We start from the raw sequence: 13,612 nt of genomic DNA on the forward strand, positions 1-13,612 counted from the left end.
TACCTCTCTCCGGGCCACTCCACGCACACCCACCCACACGCCACGGAGAAAAACGCGCCCAAGAAGTGTAGGTGACAGGCCTGCGAGGGCCTGGAGAGTCGGGTGGGCGGAGGGGCTGGTTAGTCCAGGCCTTCGACAGGCCCCGCCTACAGCTCCGCCCCTACACCCTGGCCCCGCCCGCCCCGCCCGCCCCGCCCAGCGCCCTCGGGCCGACTTTGCTCTGAGCTGAGGCTTTGAGCGGCAGCTGGGGCGGCAGCTGGGGCGGCAGGTGAGGCGGCCTCTCTGTTCCTTGGCGGTGTCTGTGTGTCCACCTGGTGCCAGGTGCTCAGACCCGAGGGCACGGGAGGGCGCTGGGCGTCACGGTAGCCCCGGGAGGGGCTCAGCTGCCGGAGGGCTCTCAGGACGGGCTCTGGACGCGGGTCCCAGCCTCGACTTCCCTCGAGTCTGCTCCCAGCCAGGCCCGGGCCTGCAGGAGTCCCTGCGGGGCCCAGCTGGGCCTGGATGGAGCTTCTCCCGCTGCCGTCTCAGCCCTCACTGTTCCTGCTGCTGCTGCTGCTGCCGCCGCTGCTGGCCAGAGGGTCCTGGCAGTGCCCGCACACCTCCTTCGCCGCCTTGCGCGATTTTGACGTGGAGTACGAGGTGCCCAGCTTCTTGGCCGGAGCTCCGGTGCAGGCCATAACGACCTACGAGGGCGGCGAGGACGGGAGTGCCGTGTTCGTGGCTACACGCAATCGCCTGTACGTGCTTGGGCCTGGCCTGCAGCCAGTAGAGAGCCTGGCCACGGGCCCTGTTGGGGACCCTGGCTGCCAGACATGTGCAGCCTGTGGCCCGGGCCCCCACGGCCCACAGGAAGACACAGATGCACAGGTGCTGGTACTGGAGCCCGCGCTGCCCGCCCTGGTCAGCTGCGGCTCGAGCCTGCATGGCCGCTGCTTCCTGCACGAGCTTGAGCCCGGAGGGACAGCCTTGCACCTGGCACGGCCAGTCTGCCTCTTCTCCGCCCACCACAACCAACCTGAGGAGTGCCCTGACTGTGTGGCCAGCCCTCTGGGCACCGTCGTGACCGTGGTTGAGCAGGGCCATGCCTCCTACTTCTACGCGGCATCCTCACTGGACGAGTCGGTGGCCGCGAGCTTCAGCCCCCGCTCAGTGTCCATCCGGCGCCTCAAGGCCGATGCCTCAGGATTCGCACCCGGCTTTGCAGCACTGTCGGTGCTGCCCCAGCATCTGGCTTCCTACCCTATCGAGTACGTGTACAGCTTCCGCGCCGGGGACTTTGTCTATTTCCTGACCGTGCAGCGGGTCAGCGAGACAGCCGCCCCGGGCGCCTTGCACACGCGCCTGGCACGGCTCAGCGCTGCTGAGTCCGACCTGGGCGACTACCGTGAGCTGGTCCTCGACTGCCGATTCGCGCCCAAACGCCGGCGCCGCAGGGCCTCTGAGGGAGGACAGCCCTACCCGGTGCTGAGAGCCGCCCACACCGCTCCCGTGGGCAGCCGGTTGGCCACGGAGCTGAGCATCACCGAGGGCCAGGAAGTTCTATTTGGAGTCTTCACGGCTCAGAGAGACAGCAGCCCCGGTGTGAGTCCCAACTCTGTCGTCTGTGCCTTTCCCATCGACCTGGTGGACACTCTCATCGAGCAGGGTGTGAAGAACTGCTGTGAGTCTCCTGTCCTCCACGGCCTGCAGCGAGGCCTCAACTTCTTCCAGTCGCCCAGTTTTTGCCCCAACCCGGTGAGCAGAAAGAAGGGACCCTCACCTGGGAGCAGGTGGCTGAATCCAGTGAGAGGGGCTGAGAGGGGAAAGGGGAGGAGGGGAGAAGTTTTCTCTTCCACCCAGTTCCTTAGCACTGGGGCAGCGGGGTGGAGTGGTGCCGGGGTGCGGGGATCAGCCAAGCCCAGGCTACCCTGGAGGTTCACCTCCCAGCCAGGCTAGCCCCTATTGCTCCTCCATTTTGCTCTTTCACCCTCTCAGTTACCATAGCCTCCGATTTTTTAGGTAGTTTCCCAGATTGTGTGAGAACCAGCTTGCATCACAACTGTCTCTTGCAGACACACTGCCAAACTCCGGGTAGAAGGATGGGATCCCCTCCTACCGGCCCACCACACATTCCCTCAGGCACATACACAGAGAAACAGCCCCCCACACGGCAGATGCTAACAGAGTCACACAGATACAGCTACTCACCAACACAGTTCTGTTTTCCCTTTGGAAGCACTTGTTTTGTTCTGCTCTCCAAAGAGGGTGGGCAGGAGTTGTCAGAGAAAGCCCCCACCCCCAATTCAGGGAGCCTTCTGGGCCTTGGAAGTTTGGGGGCTTGTCCAAGAGCCTCCATGGCTTGGGCTTCACTGAAACACTCGTCCCCGATTGTTCTCTATGGGAGTTCTCTATGGGGAGGACGTAGGACATGGTGGAGGCGGCTTGGCTCTTGTAAATTCCAGGAGGCTCACCCCAGTCTTGTGCAAGCAACTGTAAACATCTGGGAATGAGTAAAGCCTTAGGAAGGGGTAGTTGGAATTGGTTCACCACTAAGGAGTCCCAGGCTTTCTTCCACTATAGTCGGGGCCCTGCTCCGGTTTCCCTTCTCACCCCAGGCAGGAGGTCTCCCAGCCCATGCTCTTTCCAGCAGGCCCTACCCAGGTTCTCTCCAGCCATGGTGTCAGGGAGCTGGAGGAGAGACAAACAGGACATTCGTTAAAAGATGCTGAGGATAAAACCCAAACCGACCCTTTAGAGCCATTGAAACAGTCCTACCCTAGCTTATAAGAGATTAAACCAGGGCAACGGGGTGAACAGCCTTAGAGGAGTGGTCTTTCAGTGAGCTGACTCACAGGCACTGCTCTCAGAGTCTTTGGTTGCCCTGTGGCCCTGGCCCTTCTGTGACATTCCCCGCTGATTCCTTTCTAGCTCTTATTGATGCCTCAGACGTGGGAGGAGAACTTACAGACAGCGAGGAGTGGGCGATTTCCAGCCTCACTCCCTCAGCTGAGTCTCTCTGGGTTGCAGAGACCCTAGGGGTGGAGGGCCCTCGTCTGGGCCTGGGCAGCCCCGCCTGCCCTCCTCGCTTTCCCTTGGGGAGTCAGAACCTCTCCCTGACTTGGCTGGTGGTCAGTAGGTCAGAAGACAGCCAGCATGAGTTGGCAGTGCCAGGTTCTAGGAGGACTGATCTCAAGATGGCTCACAAGCTGGCCAGGCCCCTGGGAGGTGTGTGAACCAGCCTATACTGTGTTTGCCCGGTGACGGGGCACATAGTCTCCAGGGCTACACCCACTGGGTGCTGATTGTGGCTGGCCTCAGGAAGCCTGTGGGGCTCTTATCTGGCACCTGCCCTCTGTGGGTTCAGGTAGGGTTTAAGTCTGGAGCAGTCACCCTCCTCTGTGGGGCCCTGGACACTTGAGTCATGTTTTCAGGAGCCATGGGCTCATAGACAAGCCTGGAAACCCAGAGCTAAGGCCCTGGAACCCAGGGGCAAGCAGACAGGGGTGTGGCCCTGACTGGAGTAGGGCCTCTTTTCCACCCCTCAGTCTCACCTGTCCCTGAGTCATGCTGAAAACACCTGGATGGCTTCCGGCGAAGGCCAGGCCCCTTTCACCGCCTCAGGTGAGGACAGAGTCCCAGTTCCCACCCACCCAGGCTACAGACGAAGAGTGTGTAGAGTTTCTGCACCCAGCTCTGCACCCCCAGGGCTCCTGATCAGCACCGAGGTCTGAGCACTAGGTTAAGCATACTTGGTTTGATGGGAGCCTCAGGGCTAGCAAGGGAAGGTCCCAAGCAGCTAGGGCTACTAGCCCTGCCTGCGCTTTGCACTCACCTCCGAAACCTTGCATTTTTACCCTGATCTGATTTCTCAGAAGCTTCCACAGTCCTGCCTTGGAGCCTTGAGTGCAGCCCCTCAAACACCTTCCCGTTAAGAGCAGAGGAGAGGTGTCTCACAATCCCTGGAGCCTAGCCTTCAGGCCTCGGTTTTCCCCTTTTGTACCCTGAAGGGGATCCAGGTAGCAGCTGGAGGTGCAGGGAGATCTTTGGAATCTCAGGGAGAAGGACCATGTTACCAATCCCATGCTGGCTCAATTACCTTCGGAGTTTAGCCACCTTACACTGGAGAGGAAACGGAAGCCCAGGCTGAAGTGCAGGGCATAACCGGCAGGGGGCGGAAGAGGGCTGGTCAAGAGCTCGGACTTCTTACTGGCTCCTCTCCTGAGAGGCTATAAGACCCCGGACAAGTGACCAAATACACTCTGAGCCCATTTCCCTATCTGCAAAATGGGAGTGGTGAGAGCACCCACTTTATAGGGCGGTTGTGAGGACAGAATGGGGTTGGGCCTGTAAGACTCTAAGTCATTATCAGAATGAACATGGCAGGTCAGAGCACGGCATAGGAGAAGCCGGTCTTCCAGCCTGGGCCTTCTTTCCTGGCCTTACTGCCTCTGAGAGACCCATAGGTGGAAGGGGGCAGGTAAGTGGCAGGCGTGGGGCCTTATCTAGCTACGCTAGGTAAGGGAAGGGGGTTTGGGCTGCTGTGGTCACTGACAGAGGTGATGAGCCTTGACCCCTTCCCTGGCCCTCCCCAGCCTGGCCTGGAGGCCCCCAGCCACAACACCAGCTGCCATCACTTCCCTCTGCTGGTCAGCGGCAGCCTATCACGTGTGGACCTCTTCAACGGGCTGCTAGGACCAGTGCAGGTCACTGCACTGCACGTGACACGCCTCGACAATGTCACAGTGGCCCACATGGGCACAGCCGATGGGCGCATCCTACAGGTAGGACTCCCACCATCTCCATGGCTCCCTGTCCCTGGGTCCCCATCCCCATTTCCATTTTGCTCACAGCTGACCTGTCCCAGGTGGAACTGGCCAGATCTCTCAACTACTTGCTGTATGTGTCCAATTTCTCACTGGGCAGCAATGGGCAGCCCACGCAACGGGATGTCAGTCGCCTTGGAGACCACCTGTTCTTTGCCTCTGGGGACCAGGTAAGGTGGGACTGGGGTCAGGCCTGGGGCCAGGACTGTGGGAGCATAGCCCCTCCATCCAATCCCGCCACCCTGACCTACAATAACCAGGGCGTCTATGGGGTCTGGTCCCCCCTCCCAGCACCCCTGAGCCACCTGTCTGCCGCTCCAAGGTCTTCCAGGTACCTATCCAGGGTCCTGGCTGCCGCCACTTCCTCACCTGTGGGAGTTGTCTGCGGGCACAGCGTTTCATGGGCTGTGGCTGGTGTGGAGACATGTGTGGCCGGCAGAAGGAGTGTCCTGGCTCCTGGCAACAGGATCATTGCCCACCTGAGCTTACTGAGGTATGGCTTGCTTGGCAGGGCACAGGTAAGGGTGGGACAAGCTGGGCCTGGGGTGGGACTCAGCATGTCTTTTTAAAATTTTTTTAATACTATTTCTTTTAGTTTCTTTTTTTTTTTTTAAAGATTTATTTATTTAAGAGAGAGCGCGAGTGCATATGTACACGTGAGCGGGGGAGGGGGAGAGGGAGAGAATCTTAAGCAGACTCCCTGCTGAGGCTGGAGCCCAACGTGGGGCTTGATCCCACAACCTTGAGATCATGACCTGAGCCAAAATCAGGAGTCTGACACTTAACCAACTGAGTCACCCAGGCGGGGGGTCAGCATGTCTTAACCATGATCCTCAGGCCCGGAATGTCCTCAGTATCGCCAAGAAGGGTATTCTTGGCAGAGAGGATGGCACACGCAGAGACTTGGAGGCAGAAAAGTGCCTGAGTGAGGACTAGGGAGTGACCTAGGGGACTGGAGGGAGGGCAAGCAAGGGGCATGACCAAAAACTCTGGGGAAAGCAGACAGCTGAGAGCCCTGACCCACACAAGGGACTCAGGCTCTCTCCCCCTCTTCAGTTCTACCCGCAGAGTGGACCCCGAAGGGGCAGCACAAGGTTGACCCTGTGCGGCTCCAACTTCTACCTGAACCCTGCTGATCTGGTGCGTGAGGGCACCCATCAAGTCACCGTGGGCCAAAGTCCCTGCCGATTGGACAGTTCAAACCTCAGGTATAATCTGGTCTCTGCCCTTTCTATCCCTGACAGGGGTGACCAAGCAGCTCCTTCCCTCTGAGACCCTGTCTTCTGCTTGCTGGGGGCAAGGAGGTAGGAGGCAAGCTGCAGTGGTTCTGGCTGCTTGGTGTCTGAGGAGACATCTCTGTCCCTTCTTGAGCCTGTGTATGCCCTACCCATCTGTGGAGTCGTGGAACTGGGCAAGGTTAGTCCCTGCCTCACCAGATCCTGCCTACCCTGGAGGAAGGGGAGTGAAGAGATGCCGTCTTTGGCCTCAGAGGAGACCTGATATGTGGCAGGCATGCAGCCAAGCCTGTGTGACCCCTGACTGACCTTGGATTCCCCTGGTGCCCTAGACCAGTGCCCCGGAAAAACCTTATAGAGGAGCTTGAGTGTGAGGTGGAGCCCTCGGGCATGCAGCCAGCTGGACCAGCCAATATCAGCCTCACCGTGACCAACATGCCCCCAGGCAAGCACTTCCGGATAGATGGCACCTCCATGCTACCAGGCTTCTCTTTCATGGTGAGGCCACCTTGCCTTGTCTGTGCCCTTGGCCAGCTGGGCAATATGGGCAGTGAGGGGCTTGGAGTGGAAGGCCTCTTATGCCAAGCTAAGCCACCTCCATACCCTCTTAGGAGCCGGTGCTGACAGCAGTAAAACCCCTCTTTGGCCCACGGGCAGGGGGCACCCGCCTCACCCTTGAAGGCAAGGGCCTGTCTCTAGGCACCAGCCAGGCTGTGCTGGTCAATGGGACTGAGTGCCCACTGGAACGGTAAGTGCCAACAGGCCAGGGGAGGGGAGGCTACAGGGCACCCCCCCCCGCCCCCGGGGAGCCCTTACCACGTGGGACTTGGATCCTGCCAGGGCAGAGAGAGGAGAGCTCAGTCACATGGTCAGTGTAGGGAGCAGGTCCAGGAAGAAGGCTCTGTTGCCCCCTCCAGCCCAGAGGCGGTCTGGGGATGGTGAGACAGCCCATCACAGAGTTTATTAGCTCCAACCAAGCCTGTGGGGAACGTGTTCCCGCCCCGCCTTCTTGGAAGACTTAATGGCCCCATCTTCAAACAGACCCACCGAGTATGGGCAGGTTGGGATGACCAACAGAGGAACTGGGAGGGATTGGCCGACCCTTGGAGAAGGTAGGTCTGGCCATCACAGAGGGTGATCCTGAGCCCAATCCCCCACCCCGTTCTGCAGGGTCATCGAGGGGCAGCTTTTATGCACCACGCCCCCTGGGGCGGCTACGGCCAGCGTTCCCATTCACCTGCAGGTGGGGGGCGCTGTGGTGCCTGGCTCCTGGAACTTCCGCTACCTGGAAGACCCTGTTGTGCTGGGCATCAGCCCCAACTGTGGCTACATGTAAGTGCCACCCCCTTGCCCGCTCTGGTCTCCTAGGAATGAGGGAGCCAGCCCGAGAGAGCACCCCAAGCCCACCACACTGCTCTGCTCCACAGTGGCTCCCACGTCACCATCCGTGGCCAGCATCTGACTTCGGCGTGGCACCTAGTGCTGTCATTCCATGATGGGCTTAGGGCAGTGGAAAACAGGGTGAGCGGGCACGGGCAGCTGCCAAATGGGCACTAGCCAGGAGGGAGGAAGGCTGAGTTCCAGCTCTACCCCACGCTGGGCTGAGGAGACCGGGGTGGCGGGAGATGGAACGCCTGGCTAACCGCTCTTGCCTGGGCCCCAGCAGTGTGAGGGGCGGCTCCCGGAGCAGCACTCGTGCCACCTGCCCGAATATGTGGTCCGAAGCCCCCAGGGCTGGGTGACAGGGAACCTGAGCGCCCGGGGGGATGGAGCGGCCAGCTTCACACTGCCAGGCTTTCGCTTCCTGCCCCCACCACATCCACCCAGCATTGACCTGGCTCCACTGAAGCCTGAGGAGCATGCCATTAAGTTTGAGGTAAGCGTGGGGGCTGGAGGGCAGGGACGGTGGAGGGTTAGGGCTGAAGCCTTGCCCAGAGGAGATGGGGGCACTGGCCAGTCCTCATGACTGTCTCTGCAGTATATTGGGCTGGGCGCGGTGGCTGATTGTGTGGATGTGAACGTGACCGTGGATGGTAAGAGCTGCCAGCATGAGCTCCGGGGAGATGTGGTCATCTGCCCCCTGCCCCCCTCCCTGCAACTCGACAAGGACGGTGTCCCCCTGCAGGTAGGCAGCTCAGCTGGCCCTCCACGGGAGACGTGGGCCGGGGCTTGCAGGCTGGGCCTGAGCTGCTACCTGCCCCCAGGTCTGCGTGGATGATGAATGTCACATCCTGGGCAGGGTGGTACGGCCGGGCCCGGAGGGGGTCCCCCAGGGGCTACTCCTCGGTGTCCTGCTGGCCCTGCTCCTGCTTGTGGCTGTGTTGGCAGCTGCGCTGATCTTCAGCTACTGGCGGAGGAAACAGCTAGGTGAGCTCTCCACTCCCCTCCCGACTCAGCCTGTTACCCCCAAACCATGGCCTCTCCAAGTCTCTGTATCCTCTTTCTGCCCAGGCCTTGGCGGTCTGCCCACACCCCCTGAGTACAGGGCAGCCTCTAGGAGTTTGGAGAGTCTGGCCACCAAGGGCTATCTTTCCACAGTCCTTTCTCTAAACCCAGGTGACCTGGTGTCCTTGGACCGGACGGCCGGAGCCGTGCCCTTGCCTGTGCTCCGCTTGGGCTCTGACTACAGAAATGGCCTTGGTGAGATGGGGGAAGCGCTGAAAGCTAGAGCCACACCCTCTGCGCCACAGGCCCTCACTCCGTCTCCTCCACAGCAGCCCCTGACGCCGATGGTCTGGATGGTCCGGATTCCACCACCTGGGACCACAAAGCGTCCTCCTCAGACAGTGGGGATGGGTCCTGCGTCCCACTGCTGCGGACAGCGTCCATCCAGCTTGGGGACTTGGACTCTGCGCTCCTGGCCGAAGTCAAGGATGTGCTGATCCCCCATGAGCGGGTGGTCACCCACAGTGACCGAGTCATTGGCAAAGGTGTGGGGGCCAAGACAGGTGGGGCTGGGGCACAGATGGAGTCCTGAGATGGCATGGGCTCAAGGGACATTTAGGCAGGACTCCGCTCTGGCCTTCTCACCAAGCTTTGTGACCTTGGGAATACCACAGAGCCTCTCTGAGCCTCCATTTGCTCACCTGTGGAATAGGAAATCGTTCTGTCTTCAGTGGATTCTGGGGCAGATTAGGCGGGCATGGGTGGGCTGCAGGCTCTGTCACCGTGTAGCTGCTGCTTGTTTTTAATGTCAGATTGGCCAGTTGGTGCTCTGGGGTTTGGTTGCCGATGACAGCATGTGGCGTGCACCCCAGGCCATTGGGGCCCCCTCACCATCTCCCCTTCACCAGGCCACTTTGGAGTTGTCTATCATGGAGAATACATAGACAAGGACCAGAATCGAATCCACTGTGCCATCAAGTCGCTGAGTCGTAAGTGGGGAAGAGGCCAGGAAGGGTCCCCGGCCCTGCTGTGCTCTCCCACCTTGCTGAGTGACCCAGAGCAGGAGCCCTTTCTTCTCCATTTCCCCATCTGACCCTGGCAGAGGGTCTCCCTGGTCTGAGCCTGACTCCAGCCACTCTGCAGGCATCACGGAGGTGCAGGAGGTAGAGGCCTTCCTGCGCGAGGGGCTGCTCATGCGCGGTCTGCACCACCGAAACGTGCTGGCTCTCATCGGTATCGTGCTGCCACCGGAAGGGCTGCCCCGTGTGCTGCTTCCCTACATGTGCCATGGAGACCTGCTTCAGTTCATCCGCTCTCCCCAGCGGGTCCGTGCTCAGGTGGCCCAGGGCAGGCGGGGGGAGGAGGGGAGGGGGTCAGGAGACGTGGGCAGTGGCTGGGGATGCGTTGCTAAGCCCTTGCTTACTGACTCACCTGTGGCCCCCAGAATCCCACAGTGAAGGACCTCATCAGCTTTGGCCTTCAGGTAGCCCGCGGCATGGAGTACCTGGCAGAGCAGAAGTTTGTGCACAGGGACCTGGCTGCTCGGAACTGCATGTGAGGGGCCAGAGCATTTGGGGTGAAGCAAGGGGGGCAGGGCCCCAGCGTGTGCAGCTGCCTAAAGGCACCTCAGGGAAGGGCCCCCGCTCCAGCCCTTGCCGTGCAGCCCTCGGCATGTCCACCCTTCTCCGGCCCTCTGTTTCTCTGTCTGCCCTGCGCAGGCTTAGATCGGACACTGTGGCTCTGAAGCCCTGTGAAGGCCTGGAACAAATGGGTTCAGGGCCTGGTGGGGGCCAGTCCTGAGTGTGATTTCCCTCCCACCCTCAGGCTGGACGAGTCATTCACTGTCAAGGTGGCTGACTTTGGCCTGGCCCGCGACATCCTGGACAAGGAGTACTACAGCGTTCGGCAGCACCACCACGCTCGCCTCCCTGTCAAATGGATGGCGCTGGAGAGCCTGCAGACCTACAGATTCACCACCAAGTCTGACGTGGTGAGGCCACACCTGTCCCAGAGTCCGCACGGCCTCAGTGTCCTGGGAGAGCACTCGGCCTTGCCCAGTCAGCTCCAGCTGATGCTCTGAGTCCCGGGAGTCCCCAGGCTGAGCAGCCCCCCACACAGCCCATTTGCCCACCTCTGGAGCAGGTCTAAGCTGGACTCCTCTTGCCAGGGCACGAGGGGGCTGTGAACTCATTGGCTCCTTGCCGACAATACAGGGCCTTCCCAGGCCCAACTCTGGGCAGGGTCCGGTGGTGAGAAGAGACTGAGGGAAGATGCTTATGAGGTATTGAGGAGTGGGCTCTGATTGATTTCCAGCTGGAGGGTTCTGGGAGGTAGAGGACCTGGGGGGCCCACCTGCCCCCAAATTTGGGGTAAGAGTTGAGTCTCCTCTCCCCTTCCCACAGTGGTCGTTTGGTGTGCTGCTATGGGAGCTGCTGACACGGGGCGCCCCACCGTACCCCCACATTGACCCTTTCGACCTCACTCAATTCCTGGCCCAGGGTCGGCGCCTGCCCCAGCCTGAGTATTGCCCCAGTTCTCTGTGAGTATGCGGAGGTGGAGGTGGGAGGGAGTTGGGCCCCAGAGACAAGGGAGGAGCAGGAGACAAAGCTCTCGGCTGGCTCTCTGACTGATCCTCTGGTCAACCTGGAAAGGGCCCCCTCTCTGGGCCTCAGTTTCCTCATCTGTGGACCGGTTCCACCCCCATTTGGGGCTGAGTGCTGGGAGGATATCATGGTTGCCATGGTAACGGTACTCCCCACTCAGAGTCTGGGTTGAGGCCAGTGATTTGATTTCTCAGCACTCCTCTCACCCCACCCCCGCCAAGGGGGCCTGTTTTCCATCTTTTCCATTCACTTAACCTCAAGGAAAGGTTCCATTAGCTCCCACACTAGCCCCCTCCACATCTCCAGATCAGGATTTTTCCCTACTGAATATAGTTTCAGATTCCCTGTTCCCAAGGCACGGTGGCAGCTGCGTTGTCCCCGTGCCTGCCCGGTGGGTCTATGCGAGGGTTCAGCTGCGGAAGCGGTCCGCGTGCCTCGCCCGTGCCCAGGGCTTTGTGGTTAGGACAGGAAGAACCAGGTCACAGGTAAAGGTGGTTGATGACTCCTGTCTCAGGCTGTGTTCCAAAAGGGTGTGAGTAACCCTTCCTCCGGCCCTGCCTGCCTTGGGTTTGATCTTTATTATTCGTTTCACTAGTGCATCTGGTCTGAAGTAAGGGAAATCACCTTTACCGCCCATCTGCCCCGCCGGGTCAGGCTCCCAGACAGAGCCTCTGAGCGGGGGCTATATGGACCGGCGGTTTCTTGGTAGACTGGGGGCCAGGGAAGCGGGACTGGGCTGGGGGAGAAGCTGGGCTGCCGTGCCCTGTGATGCAGCAGAGGCTGTCCTTCGGAGGATTACAAAATTTAGATCAAGGGGCCTGGTCCCGGGACTAGACATTAGTAAGTCACTGGTCACAGTGAGAGCTTGGGGAAGGCAGCTGTCTTCTGCCTAGGGCACTTCCTAGGGAGGGCTTCAGTAAGAGCCGGCAGCCGCCGCTGGGATCTGGGTGGACCGCCACAGCATCCATTAGACCAGGCCAAGTCCATTCTCCTCTCGAGGCCTCAGTTTCCTCATCTGTAAAGTTGGGATGATGACAGTACCACCGTCAGAGAGTCTGAGAATTAGGAGATTATTGTGTGCAGGGCACTTAGTGTCATTTAAGGCAGGGATGGCATTTCCAAGATGAAGAGGCATGTATTAGGACCCACCAGGCAAACCCAGAGAAACACTGCTTGGGAATCACGGTGCCACTGGGGCCACCCCCCACGTCCGAGGCTCAGGACTTCTACTCCCCATTTCACTGGACACGGGCTTCCTTCCTAAAAGACATAACTGTGATAGCTCACGAACTGTGCCCTAAGCTATGCACTTTACCCGCGTCCTCCCACCCTCTGCCCCAACAGCTCTGTGATCAGGGCACGATCCAGAGGCACAGAGAGCCTAAGGAACATGCCCAAGATCACATTGTTCAGGTCACTGGGCACGGCAGTCCAAGCTCTTAACCTTCGGGACAACTGGGCCTCTGCCAGGTGGGGAGACAGGACTGGAACAGCAATCCACAAGGCTGAGAAGAGCCGCCCCTGACTGGGCAGCGCTCGGCAGTAGGCCCTGTCACCTGTCCTCATCCCTGTGTGGCCTGCCCTCGGGGATTCACAGCGGGTGGGCCGCCCGGAATCTCCAGCTGGGGATGCACCCTGCTCTGACATGTCCCTCCCCCCACAGGTATGCCGTGATGCAACGCTGCTGGGCTTCGGACCCGGCGGTGAGACCCACCTTCACGGTGCTGGTGGAGGAAGTGGAGCACGTGGTGGCCAGGCTGCTCGGGGACCACTACGTGCAGCTGCCTGCAGCCTACGTGAACCTGGGCCCTGGTGCCTCGGATGAGGCCAGCAAGCCCCTGGGACAGTCACAGACCACGCCTGCGCACAGGAGCATGGGTCGGCCCCGGCCTCTCTCAGAGCCACCGCAGCCCACGTGACCCCAGCCCTAGGCAGGCCCCAGGGACCGGCCCTGCCTAGCAGCCAGGGAGTTTGTCCCAACCTGCCTCTGGGCCCTGCCAGGCCCCGGGCAGCCCAAGCTGGCCTCTGTCCTGTCTCTGCCCCTGAACCTTCAGGGGCGACCCGAGGGAGCAGGGCCCCTTGGCCCCTCACTCCACAGCAGGAGCAGTGGGGTGATCCTCGATGCAATGAGTATTTATGGGGTATCCGGCGTGTGCCCGACCTGCTGGGCACAGGAGACTCAACGGTGACCGCACAGGCACTGGCCCTTGAACTAGTAAATGAACAAACGAATATTCGAGTGCAAATTGTGGTCAGTGCTATGAAAGAGAGACAGGCTGCTTTGAGGGAATGGAGGGCAGCTTTAGAGAGAGAATAGAGGTGAGGGAAGCCTCCCTAGGAGGTGACATTTCTGCTAAGGCCCTGTCAGGGGGGAACTGTGCCAGAAGTGGAGGTGTGGGAAGAGAGCTCTGGGCAAAGTGAGCAGCACATTCAAAGACTCTGAGGCTGGAAACGGGTAGGGTCAGCAAGAAGGCTCCAGGGAACAGGAAGGGCAGGGCAAGGCCCCGATCCAGGTTACAGGGCCCTGGGGACTTCTTGATAGAACCAAGAAGGGTGGGTTGAGTACCCAGGCGTGCAGTAGCCAGCC

The 13,612-nt window shown here is 60.3% G+C and overlaps 1 protein-coding gene across 9 annotated transcripts; it reads left to right on the forward strand.

The window, feature by feature from the left end:
- The first annotated feature begins 213 nt into the window (after positions 1-213).
- On the forward strand, positions 214-13,257 carry MST1R (macrophage stimulating 1 receptor). 9 transcript variants are annotated; one of them, XM_078077943.1, is made up of 20 exons: positions 214-1,734; positions 4,572-4,760; positions 4,844-4,972; positions 5,125-5,295; positions 5,859-6,010; positions 6,370-6,535; positions 6,649-6,785; positions 7,208-7,369; positions 7,465-7,558; positions 7,701-7,913; positions 8,016-8,162; positions 8,242-8,404; positions 8,489-8,677; positions 8,752-8,967; positions 9,331-9,411; positions 9,566-9,747; positions 9,867-9,976; positions 10,247-10,412; positions 10,825-10,961; positions 12,689-13,257. In XM_078077943.1, exons 1-20 carry the CDS (start codon positions 502-504, stop codon positions 12,942-12,944), a joined length of 4,293 nt encoding a protein of 1,430 aa, XP_077934069.1. In that variant the 5' UTR covers positions 214-501; the 3' UTR covers positions 12,945-13,257. The 9 variants fall into 9 exon arrangements, with proteins under 9 accessions (XP_077934069.1, XP_035965417.2, XP_077934084.1 ...); XM_036109524.2 differs by having other exon boundaries at positions 8,576-8,677; XM_078077958.1 differs by having other exon boundaries at positions 8,594-8,677.
- The last annotated feature ends 355 nt before the right edge of the window (positions 13,258-13,612 follow it).

This window comes from Halichoerus grypus, chromosome 1, assembly GCF_964656455.1.
Source record: "Halichoerus grypus chromosome 1, mHalGry1.hap1.1, whole genome shotgun sequence".
NCBI lineage: Eukaryota > Metazoa > Chordata > Mammalia > Carnivora > Phocidae > Halichoerus > Halichoerus grypus.